The following is a 16,888-nucleotide window of genomic DNA, read 5'->3' as shown; positions in this document are numbered from 1 at the left end:
ACATTATTGGCTAGACAATTGGTTAAATCCCCATGCGCTTTAAAAGTAAATATTCTTTAAAATAACCATTGTTTAAAGATGGCCGGTTTGTATTCACTATTCAATTAAACAGTGATCTCGTGAACGCATGTTAAAATTCGTTAAAATTTTGATTTAAATAGGTGTATACATTCGGTTATCCGGTGTCTACTATACATTGTGTAGATAAACCAAATCATACATACAGATGCCTTTTATTGACGGATTCAAACATCTTTAAAAGTGTGTACGACAGCTTTCATCATTTACATCTCCCAATTAATATCTTTGGTATCATTTTTGAATTTGGCTAATGTGATGCACTGTGATGATAGAGAAGACAAAGTATTGTAATTTACTTCATTATTGATTGCTAATTTTCATGGAAGTATAATCATTATTGGAGTAACTTCAAGCTGATAACTTTCAAAGAAATGTGCAAAGGCATGTTTTGGTGTGGCATTCATCCCGATAACCCAACCCCTTGTGCTAGATGAATGCATGTGGTGAGTTTCTGTCTGTTTAGATTTTGTTTGTGATTGCCTGCTTCTGACAGCACAGAACTGCTTCCGAACTTATAAAAGTACATCACTGAACAATCAGATGAAAATCTACCCCGGCCCGGCTCTGATCTCTTATGCACTGCACAAGTGAACGTAGCACACATATGCAAAACCTGTTTCTTCAAACTACATCCATGACTTGTATCGGTTGACTCCAAAGACTGATATGCAATAACTGTGCAAGATGGAACGGCACGTTACTTAGTCACAAAATTTCTTTTTTTTTTCAGATAAACATATCGATTTTGTCAGTCTCACGGATGAAAGCAATAATAAGTACAGCTATAAAAGATATTACGACTATACATTCATCAAGTTACAAAAGACACTATCTAAAGCTTGTCTCTTTTGTAACTTTAAAAATAAGCTTACTAGTGTGAAATAAAGTCCGTATTCAACAAGCACTCATTGTGTAACCTATATCTATTGCACGACCCCTTCTAAACATTGTGCAGTAAACTCTTCTATACCTTTGTGTGAATATGGACACATTCGCTGTGTATTTTTTCCCACGTTTAAAGGGTGCTTCAAAAGATAACATACTGACTCATTTTCTCCATTATATAGGCCAAGGGTAAATGCCGCTAACACAGCACCCTGCAATTGCATAATCCCTATGAATTCAAATATCAGTTTACGAGTAAAACAGGTGATATGGAAGATAGCTATAGAATTAGGATACTGAATACGGTTTAAACATAGTCAGGGTAATATGAAGTCGGGTGTCCAGGAGAGAGACCAACAGTGTTTCTGTACTAAATGGAAGGGAAATCGATTATCAAATAAATAGATAATTCTTGTTATGTAAAATTCATTCAGCGACATAGAAATGCACGTCGGCATTTAGGCAATCTTGATTATGTCCTACAGTATTCTTGCTGTTATATACTATATAAAAAACAGATGTGTGGTTATTGTTCTAGTTCTTGCAATAATGAGGCAATGTAATATTAATGAATATGATGCATGAACACCGAACTGCTTCCAGCCCGATCTATTGCAATTAAATATGAACCAAAATCCAACCCTGACATGGGCCCTGATGGGGTAACTTAACAAGGGATCGCAGCTAGACTTTCCGGGTATACAGATGCTTTTTAGCACAAAATTCATTTTAACTATATGTTTGAAGTTCCCTGCATGCTCCTCTCTTACGGATTCAATCTATCAGAAATCCTCCTTCGTCCGTTATTACGTTCTGGCAGTTACTAGAATACTCGCCAAACATGTCACTGTTCGAAACATGCCATGCAGGGCAAAGACCCGTAACGAATATGTCCTGGTTGTGTCAAAATCCGATTAGTTCTCGTGAGAAGTTGTGAAATCCATGACATTCTCGTTTTTAGAATATGCCACCAAAAAATTTCTACTTTAATGAAGTTGATAAATATCTGTAAAACTTTATTTTGATTATCATAGTCTATTTCGATATCCAGCTGACATGTTTGTTAGTTTTGATGATAAAAGATAGGGTCACACGAGGACGAGTTTCAATGAAACACCAACGGAAGAAAATCACAGGACAAAGGGATAATATCAAGTTCCCATGTACATGTATTAAAATTGGGACATCACATTCATCATCACAATATAATGTCACACATAACATGTTATTATGCTTGAGTGAAATGCGACGAAGAGCTGTAACGCAATTGGTTATCTTAATTATCTGTATTTTTAATACTGTTGATTAATTTTACAAGTATCATTTGTAAGTAAAATTAACAATGATAAGATGAAATGACAATGGCAATAACAACAATAGGTAAATTGCTAGCTTTTGTTTAATTAAAGTGTTCGCGATGCTTCGACTATATCGAGAAGCATCAAGTCCCATATGCATTGAATATATAAAGCTTATATTTAAACTAAACTGATAAACTATCAATGTATAACAATGTATACATATATGAGCAGTTTTCTCCATGGTTGATACAAAATTATTCCAAGCTAATTTTAATTTTTAGACCCAGTTCCTCTACCTTTTCATTGTATATTTTATCAAACTGTTCACTTTGGGCAACAGTGAACATGTTTTTCCATTCTCCTACATGGCCTGCAAGAGAGAAGACATTATATTTATTGACCAGCAGAAAGTGTTGTCTAGCGATTCTTCTTCATCTTAAATACACGCAAAGTATTACACAAAACAAATGGAGTAACATATCTAAAAACATTGTAACACAATATGTCTATACGGAAAGATGAATTAAACTGCATTAAACAGCTGTTCGATCCTGCTGGTGGAGGAAAGAACAACGTAATTAGTTACAAATATGTTCACTTATAACTTAAAGTGGTAAAGCTGGATAAAACAACAATTGGTCATCGTTAATCAGTCTTCTCTATTCACATTCACCAAGATTAAACACCTTAAACAGCTTTAGAAACTGATGATGATTTAAAATATATGTCTACCTTTCCTGTATATTGGTAACCGTCCGTCTTCAGAAATATTTTTCCATCGATCACTGGCCGGAGTGGCGAGGTTGTGGCTTTCCTTCAGTTTGTTGAATTGAACACTTTCTGCCACTGACCGTAGGAACGCTTCATCATGGTCTACATCTAAAAACTTCGCCAATTTCATCACATTCTGAAATGTATTCTGTAACATGAAATGTAAATGAACATATAACCATGTACGTATCATATAAAACAACATTTAACATTAAATTATTTATACAGGGAATCTAGTGGAAAGTCGAGCCTTGGTGGCTACAAAGTTATACTACTGACAGATTATGAAATTCCTAGAATAAAACGACACATGCTTTTTGCTTTTCGACTCGCTCCTCCCCTTCACCCCCCCCCCCCCCCCTCCAAAAAAAGCGCCGTTCAATAACGTTTTCTTTTATTTTTCGGCCCAAAAATCTAAATTGCAATCATTGCTCTAATAAGTCACCATAGTTCATGGCTAATTATACGGATTAAAAAGTTAAATTATAAGTCCTGTCTGTCATTGGGTTTATTTATATCAAGACACTTAACTCACCTGTTTGAAGTCTTCGTAAGAAAGACTAAGACTGTTGGGACTTTTCCAATCCTCCATGTCTTTTACCCAGGAAAACCATGAACCATTTCCCATGAAACCTATTAAAAAAAAATTGTCTGATTGGTTTAACAAAATCAAGACACCGCCATGTGTGTCTTATGATTTTGGGGCACACTTTATATTTGTTTCCATTTAAGTCAAATTATCAATAAATGTGCAAGTAATATAATTCTTACTTTCTTCAGACATGAATATCTTCAAAAAGCCCTCAAAGGTTCCTTGGTAGCCGATATCTCCCATGTTCCGCATCATATGGTACATGGATACCACAGTATCTTTAGGATGACGGGTGATGGTGATTACTTTCCCTTTTCCTAGCTTCATCTGTTCAGGGAGGAACCGGAAACGCATGTGGGAGCCAAATGTTCTCGGTGATTGCATTTCCTCAATTACATTGAAGTCTTGAAATTCCATCATTGTCGGTGTTCCGTGATATTTCAAGGATCCTGATCGTAACATCATCACAGTGTTGTAGAGCCAGTGTGTACCTGGGCGATACAAAAAATTACCATTTTTATTGACGTCGCTATTATGACACCAATATTTTTTTCTTGAAATGTAATTACAAGATATATTTACACACTTACAAGATAATAATCAACAGCATTTGTGGTCTAAGGTCCTACCAGGGTCATATTAGGAGACATCAACAGCTAGGTTAATATCAAGATGTTGTGTCTCGGGACACCAACAACAAAGGTCATATAGGACGGACATCCTACGCTAGGGTCATATTAGGAGACACCAACAGCTAGAGTACTATCAAGATGTGTCACGGGGACACCAACACAAGGGTCATATATGACGAACATCCTACGCAAGGGTCGTATTAGGAGACACCAACAGCTAGGGTGATATCATGATGTGTGTCTCGGGGACACCAACAACAAGGGTCATATAGGAAGGTCATCAACCGGGTGTATCGGAGACACCTACAGCCAGAGTCAAATCAAGACGGGTGTCTGAAGGACGCAATCAGCTACTGTTGTATTAGTTCGGGTGTCTGCAGGACACCCACAGCTAGGGTCATACTCGGACGCATGTCTTTTGGAAAGCAACAACTAGCGTCGTATTAGGACAGGTGCCTAGTATATGAATCGTTTAAATAGGTTGGGATATTTTCACTTTTTCCGAGTTCGGGTTTATAACAACGCGATATATACTTTATTGTCACCCTACTCATCAAAAAAAAAAAAAAAATAACAATTATTTTATTCGGGCTTTATCAGCAAGAAATCACTCAAAACAAAATCGGAATTAATCAGGTAGACGCACTATTTGTGTGTCAGTTTTATAATGTTATATCAATGTTCATGATTTGTACATTTCTTTAAAGAATCAAACTTTAATTTCAAAATATCCGACTTCCATTTACTATGTTCACCGATGTTTTCATGTCATGTACGTTTGTGAATATCAATCTAAGAATACTGAAATCTATTTTTTTTAAAACATTGATCGGTCTTCATAATGGTTCAAAGCAATTATTTACCAGACTTGGGAAAGACAGAAAGAAGTACATCGTCCTCCCTGATTTCGCGGTGGGCTATTTTATCCAGTTGATCTCTAACATTTCCAATAGCTTCAATGTTGAACGGGTATCCTTGATACCGTTTAAAGGTATACTTATTGTCCTGTTCATCGACGATGGTTACAAGATCCATGTTGATTACTGATGGCAACTAAAACTAATTGAAAAGAAAATCACAGTTACTGTAAGTATGTTCATTGTTCGTTGATAAACAACTCCTAATGATTATATCTTTCTTCAAAACAAGACGCAAGCTTTTATTGATTTTCCATATTAGTCTACATCTCCTTGAACCATAGAACATAATCAATATCATTTATCCTCCCCAAGGTTTGTTTCAGACGATATTAGGATTAGTAGTGCAATATTATACTGGTATGACATATGTCCTTTGTTCAAATTACTCTCTAATCAACAAGGAAAACAATATGTGGTCAGTTACTATTAATATTAACCCATAGTCAAAACTAAATTCAAGGGAAGGAAATCAATTACCTTGTTACTGCTGCTGTGTCGTTCCTTAGGTGTAAAGGTTGATACATTTACCTTGTGTTTTATCTCCGTGTGAATAGCTATATATACGATGATAAAGATATTACGTATGGGTGTATAATCAAAGTAAGATCATGCGCAGTTGTGAACTTGTCCTGTTGTACATCGGAATGTGACGCTGGATGATCTGCCCCTAGGCCGCGACATTAAACATGAAAATAACTGGGTACACAATTCTACTCAGCTACCTTTTTGGTTCAAAAGTCATGTAGTATTAGTTTCGGTCATGTGGTTTGAATCTGGCAAAATTGTCCGTATAAGCCTAACTTCTGGATCGGGTCAATCTAACATACGTTCTCGATTTAACGAGAATTAGTTTGGCTTGGTATCGGTGTACGTTATACGAAGACTAAAGGATCACTGTTTTCGGAGAAAGGGTGAATCTGTCTTTACAGTGCACATCACGCAGACAAGATATTGGTTTGTTCTCGGCAAAGAGACAGAACCTGAGCCGAGCGAGACCTCAAAGACCTAAAGTGAGGAAGTGTCATTGGGAGGGTACTTTTATATATTAATAGCAAACAAGAATAGAATATGTTGATATCGACATATTGATTGAATAGATTAAAAACCATATATCACAGAGCACGTGGTACCCATTGTAATATTACATTTGGAGTGAGCAATGAACTGTCCACATGCACGAATTCGATAGTTCCAGAGAATATTGCTTCATTACTGCAAGTTGCCGTGTGTCCTGTATGGCTTGTCCTATCATGGTTTGTATTAAAAATTGAATTAATAAAGACAGGATGTTTTGTTAGTTAAATCTTATTAAATGAAACAAAACGAAATCGTTCGCGTAGTGCATTACGATACCCAAGTATTACTGAATTGATTTTGAGTAAACTGAATTGATATTCTACAGTATTTTCTTCCTTTTATGCTCATAGTGCCAATAAAGTATTTATCTGTTACGGTATAAATGAAGAAATACATGTAAATATACCGCTCTTTCAGTGAGTGCTCCTTGATGTTTAAATCTGCTGAACGAAATCAATTCAAAAGCTCTCACATATGATACACTAATTGTAAAATATAATGATACATGTATGTGAGGGGTCTGCATGCAGCGATAGGGATATCACCTTACTTAAATCGACAAAAACAAATCGATTTCAATTGACACGGTGCATACTATATTCTACTGGTATCGCAAGAGGTTCAGCATTACTCTATCGTGTCATTCACTATGATTTTACATCTTAAACACAATGATATGTGAAAACACAGCCTAACATGTCCTTTCCGTTCACCATTTGCAACAGACACCCGGCTTGGTCGTGTCACTTTCTAATCGTTCGTGTCATCTTACAATTTGGTCGTGTCACCTTACAACTGGTCGTGTCACCTGATAACTGGTCGTGTTACCTTACAACTGGTCGTGTTTCCTAACAACTGGTCGTGTCACCTTACAACTGGTCGTGTCACCTGATAACTGGTCGTGTTACCTTACAATTGGTCGTGTAACCTTACAACTGGTCGTGTTTCCTAACAACTGGTCGTGTCACCTTACAATTTTGCCGTGTTATATTACAATATGGTCGTGTTACCTTAGAATTGGTCCTGTTATCTAACAATTGGTCGTGTCACCTTATCTTCATTCGTGTCACCTAACAACTGGTCGTGTCACCTTACTATTGTTCGTGTCACTTTACTATTGGTCCTGTTACCTTACAATGTGGTCGTGTCACGTAACAATTGGTCGTGTTACCTTATTTTCATTCGTGTCACCTAACAACTGGACCTGTCACCTTATAATTAGTCGTGGTACCGAACAATCGGTCGTGTCACCTAACAATTTGTCGTGTCACCTATCAATTTGTCGCGTGACCTTAAAATTTGTCGTGTCACCTGACAATTTGTCGCGTCACCTAACAATTTGTCGTGTCACCTAACAATCGGTCGTGTCACCTTGCAATTTGCCGCGTGGCTTTAGAATCGATCGTGTAACCTTATAATCGATCGTGTAACCTTACAACTCTTTGTGTCATCTTATATCGGTCATTTCGTCTTGCATTTGGCCGTGTCACCTTATTTACAACTGGTCGTGTCAACATACAATTGGTCGTGTCACCTAACAATTGGCCGTGTCACCTAACAATTGGACAAGCCACCTTGCTTACAACTCTTCGTGTCATCTTATATCGATCATTTCGTCTTGCATTTGGCCGTGTCACCTTATTTACAACTGGTCGTGTCAACATACAATTGGCCGTGTCACCTTACAATTGGACAAGCTACCTTGCTTACAACTGGTCGTGTCACTTAACAATTGGTCGTGTCACCTTGCTTACGATTGGTTGTGTCAACATAAAATTGGTCGTGTCACCTTACAACTGGTCACGTGACCTTACAATTGTTCATACCCCCTGTCGTACGACTGATATGGAATGGTACCACCGATAGCAGCATGGGCCAACTAATCGTACGACCTTGTTCTACTTTTCAATTCCCACACAAACATGACGGCGTTCTAGGGTAGGATAAATGTTAACATTATGTGAGTATATTTTGCGAGTAAACTGTAGACATTCAGGTCATGTGACATGTTTATTGCTTAAGGAAGACAATTTATTCATGAATATGGCTTTCGTTTAATACATTTTCATGAATATCAAACAATCAATGAGAATCAAAGGATGCAAAAGTAACCAAATGTTTTTCTTTTGTTTATTTTCATGAAAATATGACAAAAACTGATGTTGATACAGAAACATAGTATGATCGAGTGACCGATCGCTTGATTGGTCACTCGACTTTTTGCGACAAATTTATTATCGATCAAGTGATCGTATAACCCGTTATGACTGAAGGAAATGTCATATATAATCGGCACTCTATTTATAACATGTGCCTTTTAGTATTCTAGAGCACTCTCAACACCTTAGGTTGCACGTAATTGTATCTCTTATAACAGAAGCTACGTAACGTAGGGCTACATAACAGCTAATGCTACTCGGTGTTATATGAGTGCGGACTAGGTTTATAACGAACCCGATTTTTGTCACTTCTCATATTTTGGTTCTACATTTTCACCTAAGTAGAGGACGAATAAGAAGGCTACCAGACGATAATTGACAGGTGAGTACATCATATACAGAATAATTTGTATGTGCATACATTATTGGCCAGACAAATGGAAAAATTCCCATGCGCTTTGAGAGTAAATATTCTAAAGCATAACCATTGATTAAAGATGGCCGGTTTGTATTCACTATTCAATTAAACAGCAATCTTGTTAACGCATGTTAAAATTCGTTTCATTTAAGCAAACACGTATTTTGATACGCCTTTAGAGGCATGTAAATCTTGGCCGGACTAACAGTTGTAAACTAACCTTTCTCATGTGATTCTGGACGGGTGTAACAGTTGGAAGCTAACAATGCTCCCATGATTCTTGAAGGATCTAATTGTTGTAAGCAAACAATGCTCCTGTGATTTTAGACGGGTCTTACATTTGTAAGCTAATATTGCTCCTGTGATTCTTGAAGGTTGTAGCTTTTAATTATGAATTGTCATATTTTAGCTTGTGTGCTAGATGCTAGCTTTACATGTGCTTACTGTTTTCGTTAAATTACAACACGTATTCAAACATTCAATTGAAACTAAGAAATGGCTGACTTAGACTATTTTAAACTTCCATTGACATCACACGATATAACCCATTGTCACCTACCCTTTTGTAAACTGCAACGTATACTAAATATACGATATGGCTTTTGATGATCGGGTCACTGCGCATGTTCGGCTATTTGTAGTTGCACATAAAATTACAAAAAAAATACCTTTAAAGATTTAAATAAGTGTATACATTCGGTTATCCGGTGTCTACTATACATTGTGTAGATAAACCCAATCATACATACACACTCGTTTATTGACAGACTCAAACATCTTTAAAAGTGTGTACGACAGCTTTCATCATTTACAATTCCCAATTAATATCTTTGCTATCATTTTTGAATTTGGCTAATGTGATGCACTGTGATGATAGAGAAGACAATGGATTGTAATTTACTTCATACACAACACAACAAACAATTTGAAAATTCAAAAATTTATTGAATAGAACTAAAACTTGTTCAGGCTCATATTGACAATCTAAAATGTTTGGCTTTCTCAGGGGCTGCTCAGTATTACAACTAAATTACAATTAAATTTGACTCACTACTAAAAAGATACACCTAAATAACTAAAATACTAATGATACTATTGGGGCAAGCAACCACCGAGTTTTTTTTTTTTTTTTTTTTTTTTAACACTCAGAGAATGGGAGTTTTTGCCAACGATTTGAATAAAAAAAGTGTGAATTGCCAATAATTATAAAATATGACATTTTTGGGGATTCTAATATATAGTATAGTTAATATGCTTAATTACTTCTGGTGAACAACAATCCGGTTATAAAATTATACAGAAAGGACAGCAAGCACCTATGAGGAAAAAAATAGCTATCAAAAGAGAAAAGCAGAAATTAAGTAGTCAAAGAATGTATTTGCAATGCCCAAGATATATACGGGCCTAGAGGGCATATAGCGATAGCGGAAGAGCACCATAGACGATCAAAATACCAAGAAACAAGTATAAAAAAGAGGCCTATTTTGATGGTGGATAGAGAGAGAGAGAGAGAGAGAGAGAGAGAGAGAGAGAGAGAGAGAGAGAGAGAGCGAGAGAGAGAAAGAGAGAAAGAGCACTCGCAATACCATGCCTATGGAGAATATAATTAGACTTTTGACCAACATTGTGGGGAATAATCGGTTTTATGGGGATTCCTCTGATTCCCCATAAATCCAAGCACTATGTGAAAAGAATCCGGATGCGAAAATGTGTAAGTTGCCGCCAAAAGTTGAAAATGTGCTATTTTTAGAACAACTAGCAAATTTCATTCTCTCACACTGCCGTAGAAGTGGGCTTGAATAATTATGGGTAATATTCCCCACAAGACGACTTTATAGAGAGATAATTACGACTTCCCCGCAAACCTAAGAGCAGTGATAATTATTCCCCATAAATAGGCATATTAAGAGAGAAACCTAAGTATACTTCCCTATTAAAGCACAGAATGAGAATATTTAACATACCCCCACCCCCCTCCCCAACCCCACTATCTCCTCCAACATACTAACATACACACTCACTAGAATCAAGCAGCCAGAATACTACCTTTACAAAATAAGTTTCTAAGATGTCAGAACATTCCTCTAGAAATAGTGAAAAAGCTTTGATAGAAGTAATTTATCACTGTAGATTGTAAAGTATTTCTTTGGAAACAGTATTATTATATAACTTTATAAGGGACCCTATAACAAATCAAATTGTTTTCTTTAATACCTATATAATAGTCTAGTGTAAGCATATAATTATTTTCTTGCCATAAGCAATGTGTTGGTTATATCAACTCTAGCCAGATCTACTGAACTATTAGTATGATTGACCAGGATCCGAGTCTCAAAATCCATAATGAACCCAAGCATATAATTGTCTATAGTGTAAGTATATTTTTTCTTGCCATAAGCAATGCGATCTTCAACACATTTGACATAATTTTGCGGTTACCTGATCAATCATACCAAAAGTCCAGTTTCCGTGTTGGTCATATCAACTCTAGCCACATCTACTGAACTATTGGTACGATTGACCAGGATCCGTGTCCCCTTTTGATATAATAAGATGCCCGTAGATTGTCATTTAGAGGTTAAATTTTAACGCAAAATGTTCAATGAGCCCTTTGGGTTTAAGTTTCGTGTTTTTTTTTAATGATAAGTAGCTCTTCTTTAAACAACCTTTGAATATCAACAGTTTTACGCTTTTGTTCACTTATATGAAAGGCTCTATGTATGGCGTAGCCTATTAATGTAAAGATAACATTAATTTCAATGTGATTTTCTTGACTGATTTTATATCTTATAATGATGTATTGTAAATTCTTCACATTTGCTGTATATTCATATGTTTTGAATGTTTCTTCAATTCCACTCCAAAATATGTCTAGGAACTTGCATTCTATAAAGTAGTGTAAACCACCGAGCTTGAGCGATCACAAGTTTAGATATATATGACTGAATACAGAAAGGAGATCCCTAGCTTGAGCGATCTCAAGCTTAGATAGATATGACTGAATAAAGAAAGGAGAGATCCCTAGCTTGAGCGATCTCAAGCCACCGAGTAAGCAGCTGTACACAAAAGCAGGCGACTCTACTAAGACTGTGTAAGATGGAGCGACCCTGAAGCTTGAGCGATCACAAGCTTATCATCTACAGAAGAAATAAATACATAAAACAATACTATAATGAATTTGGGGCAAGGAATTCCCCGAATTACAAAGAGAGGAAAGTATTCTAATAAGCTATTTAAGAGCAGGTTGCAAAGGGATCTGGAATCTTGAGCGATTCAAGATAGGAAAGTGTTCTAATCAAGCTATTTAGTTTAAACAATATTTTATATTAACATTCAAGTACACACATCACAATATAAATAATACATACATATAGGAATGGAAAACAAGCTAATAGGGCAGATTGCAGAGAGATCTGGACTCTTGAGCGATTCAAGAGAGGAAAGTATTCGAATTGAACTATTCTATTTATGAGCCCGGTGCACAGACATTTGGACTCTTTAGCGATTCAAGGGAGGAAAGTATTCTAATTAAGCTGTCTAAGAGCAGCTTCAGAGAGATCAGGACTATATATACATGAGCGATTCAAGAGAGGAACGTATTTTAATTAAGCTGTCTAAGAGCAGGTTGCTCAGAGTTCTGGACTCTTTAGCGATTCAAGAGAGGAAAGTACTCTTAAGTGATTTAAGAGCTGGTTGCAGAGATATCTGGACTCCTGAACGATTCAAGAGAGGAGATTACTCTTAAGCGATTTAGGGAGTAGGATAGGAAAAGGCTCTTGAACGATTAAAGAAAAGAAAGTACTCTGAAGCGAATTAAGAGCAGGCTGCATAGAGATCCTGGGCTCTTGTGTGTTTCAAGAGAGGATAACTCTAGCGAAAAAAGTGTAGGCGAAAAAATCTTGAGCGATGCAAGAGACACTAATAAATTATCAAGACACCCAAACTCTAGAAAGAATCAAGATGTAATGATACAAATTATTACAATTAAAATAAACTACATTCTAGACTTAGTAATTAACTATGTAAGGTTTAAGTTGTAGAATTCCCCCGGGAATAAGCCTAAAATTGAACTTAAAGTGACATTAATTTCGGAGTGACATACATTTATTACTGTGAGTGAGAGCTTCCATAACTAGTCTGTACTAAGAAGAGCAGGGGGGGGGGGGGGGGGGGGGGGGGGGGGGGGGGGGGGGGGGGGGGTGGGGCGCTACCCTTTTAATGTAATTTAATTGGTCAACCACGTCACGTGATCAATATGTGCGAGGTTAGAAATAGATACTTATTTGCATAAAGACTGCGACAAGGTATTTTCATATTGTGTATAAACAAGTATTTAGTAAGCCAAATCTACATCATTATTGATTGCTAATATGGAAGTATAAGCATTATTGGAGTTACTACAAGCTGATAACTTTCAAGGAAATGTGCAAAGGCATGTTTTGGTGTTGCATCCATCCCGATAGCCCCACCTCGTGTGTGAGATGAATGCATGTGGTGAATTTCTGTCTGTTTTGATTTTGTTTGTGATTGTCTCTTTCTGACAGCAAATAAGTCTGCTTCCGAACTTATACTAGTTCATCACTGAACAATCAAATGAAATCTTCCCCGGCCTGGCTCTGATCGTTTAGGCACTGCAAAAGTGAACGTAGCACGCTTATGCAAACCTGTTTCTTCAAAATACATCTTTGACTTGTATCGGGTGACTTCAAAGAGTGATATGCACTAACTGTACTAGATGGAACCGTACGTTACCTAGTCACAAAACTGATCTTACTGTTTCAGATAAACGAATGGATTTTGTCAGTATCACGGATGAAAGCAATAATAAGTACAGCTATAAAAGATATAACGACTATGCCTTCATCAAGGAGGTCGTTGGCAACGTCGGAGATCATTTGCAAGATATATCGCAACTGCAATGTAAAACCGATGATGTTCTCATAGGCGTATTTCCAAAGTCAGGTGAGTATTGCTTTGACGTCAATTTTCAGATCACATATCAAACGGAAGAAGGAGGCAAATTTTGGTTATTTACGATGTTTTCATAACTTTTTATCTGCCGAGGATCTAAATGTTTCTTCATGTAAACAGTATGCTTATTATTTCTTTCCTTGTAACAAAATTTCAATCAGCTTGAATTAATGGCGCCTACTTGCAAATCAATTTTCAACTTAAAACATGGACGTGAACAATAATTTAGTCACAGTAATTTCCTTTTGCTTTGGCATTTTGATAAATCTGATGATCGATGTCGGTCTCTCTTAGTATAGCCTGCGAACAGTAACTTCAGCATGAGAAGGATAACACTTTGTTACACCTCATTTCATCAATATGCAGTAGCCTACAGCAGCCACGAATCTTGGGATCTCAAATGTTTCGCTTATTATCGAGTTGAGTTGCGATGTGCACAAGAAATCAGCAGCTACTAAACTATGGGTGTGCTACGCGTGTTCATACAGGCGATGCTAGTTCAAAATATTGGGCCCCAAAACAGAACGACAATAAGAAATGCTTCGGAATTAATATTCGCAATTTGCAAACAAAAATGTTAAATAGAGTGACTATAGCTTATGTAATACTGAAAGGTTTATTGTTTGAAATATCATCTGCGACACTATCTTTGTAGGTACACACTGGCTCTACAACACTGTGATGATGTTACGGACTGGCTCATTGGACTATCATGGCACCCCGATTTTGATGGAATATCAAGACATAAACATAATAGACAACATGATATCGCCAAGGACATTTGGCTCCCACCTGCGCTTCCGGTTTCTCCCTCAGGAGATGAGGCACGGTAAAGGGAAAGTCATCACCATTATCCGGGATCCCAAAGACATTGTAGTTTCTCTGTATCACATGTTACACTGTATAGGCGATGTCGGATACTCTGGAACGTTTGACGGCCTCTTAAAGCGGTTTTTCTCGGAAGAATGTAAGTAAGAACTCATTTAGATTGCATGGTAATTATGAAGCTTCATGACATTATCTTTTAATAAAAAAAAGAAGCATTAAGCCTATTCCTCAATATGTTAGAGTCCAGAAATATTGAGCCCTATAATAATCAGATTGTCCGTCTGGTTTTGGATATCTGCTTTAGAGCTGGAGAGGATTGCACTCAGTTATTCCTTGAAATATGTGGTTGCTTGGGAAATCTATGAAAATATTGACGTCAAAGGTCAAGGTCTCTGTTACTATAAATAAAGCATACACTTTATCTATCTGATGGAGGTACAGTGTATTCACATGTGTGTATGTCCCCTCCTTTTTCTCATTGTGTGGCTCGCCAAGAAGTAATTTTCTAAATGTGAACACTCAACAATATCAATAACAGTGTTGTTACACAGGTTTTTGGGGAAATGGTTCATGGTTTGCATGGATGAAAGATGTGGAAGAATGGAAAAGCAGCAACTTACTATGTGTTTCATACAAGGACTTTAAGGAGGTAAAGTAATTTGAATGCTTGCTACGGATAACTTACGTAATAGATAACATCAATATTAGGATTAGAATTAAATCCAATCTCTCGTTTCAGAACCCTTATGAAACCATTATGAAGTTAGCAACATTTTTAGAGGTAGACCATGATGAAAAGTTTCTAAGAGCTGTCGAAAAAAATGTTCAATTTGGTGTCTTGAAAGAAAGCCACAACAATGAAACTCCGGCCAGCGACAGATGGAAGGAAATAACCGAAGATGGACGCCTCCCAATATACAGGAAAGGTATTGGGTTTTCAATCACATTGTTCCAGCATAAAACCAAAATGCTTGGGGCTATAACTAACTCCTAAATATTAACTTAGACTCAACCTTAGACATTTGTCGCACTCTGCATTTTTAAGATATCATGAAAAATGTATTCCCGTCCCTTGATTTATAAGCAGCACAAGTTTTTCCTGCGTAAACACGTTACTATTAACTTGGTGTCGCACTCTGCATTTGTAAGATAACATTAAAATGTATTTCAGTGCCCTGGTTTATAAGCAACATATAGTTTTCCTGTGATATGGAAACCAGTAGATAAGGTAAGATGGTATTGGTTAGGTCATATACAAAACAACACACAGAAAACACATTAATGCGGAAGGAAGTCGTTGATAGCTAAATTATCAGAGAATGCCAAGCAACAGCAATAGTACACGGAAGTACAGTACACGGAAGTGCAACAGAAACTATAACTTAAGAAATTTCCCCTCGGGTCGAGATTCCAATGTCACACTTCCAAGGGGCTGAAATATTATATCAATCCTTTCTCAAAGCTGTTATACTGAAACCGCTGTTTCATATATTGATCGTAGCGGAGACATATGCACTTTCTTTGATCTATATTACCTGGCTGGTGTGTAGGTAGCCTTACCAAAAACAAGCAAAACTGAATGTGAGGAAGTCTATGGTCACTTTTGCCGGGCCATGTGTTGATGGGACATTCAGTGTTTACACTTTTTTTTGAACTCACTTGTCATATAATACGCTAGTTTATTCGTAGCGTTATTCTCGACCTTATATTTTCCAGGTCAAATTGGAGACTGGAAAAACACATTTACAGTGTTCCAGAAGGAATGGTATGATAAAATATGCAAAGAAAAGACGACGGAGTTTGGTCTGGCCCTAGATGTTAACTTCGGAGAGCCGGAAAACATCCCTGAGAAATCATAATAGGCGGAACGTTACATCAAAGCAGCTTAATACTCTACAGCACGGGATTTAGGCAGCCGGATGACCAGTATAAAGATATTAACACGTATTGCATAATGAATGGATTTGCAAGAACCTTTTTCACTAACAACTCTCTCTTTGTAAAGAAGACTTTGATATAATTATTTCATTATATTTATTACTATTCCATTATGCAGAACCAATATCTACGCAAAAAGTGTTATTCCAGCCACATTGAAAGATTATAATGAACTTGCAGCAAGGTGTGACCTTACTAGTATTACATCAATTTATCAGTTTAAAAAACTTTTAAATATGCATTTAAGTGACATCAGATTCGAATATATTAATTATGCCTATTTTAATGCTGGTACCAGGAAAAACAATATGCTTC

General features: G+C 36.7%; 2 protein-coding genes across 2 annotated transcripts; one reads left to right on the top strand and one right to left on the bottom strand.

The window, feature by feature from the left end:
• Positions 1 to 2,521: 2,521 nt before the first annotated feature.
• Positions 2,522 to 4,050, bottom strand: LOC117328432 (sulfotransferase 4A1-like). The gene is made up of 4 exons (XM_033885961.1): positions 3,810 to 4,050; positions 3,574 to 3,671; positions 3,000 to 3,186; positions 2,522 to 2,637 (listed from the first exon to the last, which is right to left on the bottom strand). Exons 1-4 carry the CDS (start codon positions 4,048 to 4,050, stop codon positions 2,522 to 2,524), a joined length of 642 nt encoding a protein of 213 aa, XP_033741852.1.
• A 9,576-nt stretch (positions 4,051 to 13,626) lies between these two features.
• On the top strand, positions 13,627 to 16,494 carry LOC117328431 (sulfotransferase 1A2-like). Its single transcript, XM_033885960.1, has 5 exons — positions 13,627 to 13,798; positions 14,463 to 14,774; positions 15,187 to 15,284; positions 15,375 to 15,561; positions 16,352 to 16,494. The coding sequence occupies exons 1-5, from the start codon at positions 13,627 to 13,629 to the stop codon at positions 16,492 to 16,494; spliced, it is 912 nt and encodes a 303-aa protein (XP_033741851.1).
• Positions 16,495 to 16,888: the final 394 nt, after the last annotated feature.

Source organism: Pecten maximus, chromosome 5, assembly GCF_902652985.1.
Source record: "Pecten maximus chromosome 5, xPecMax1.1, whole genome shotgun sequence".
NCBI classification, from domain to species: domain Eukaryota; kingdom Metazoa; phylum Mollusca; class Bivalvia; order Pectinida; family Pectinidae; genus Pecten; species Pecten maximus.
The sequence above is the reverse complement of the archived record's forward strand: the minus strand, read 5'-3'. Positions and strand labels throughout refer to the sequence as shown.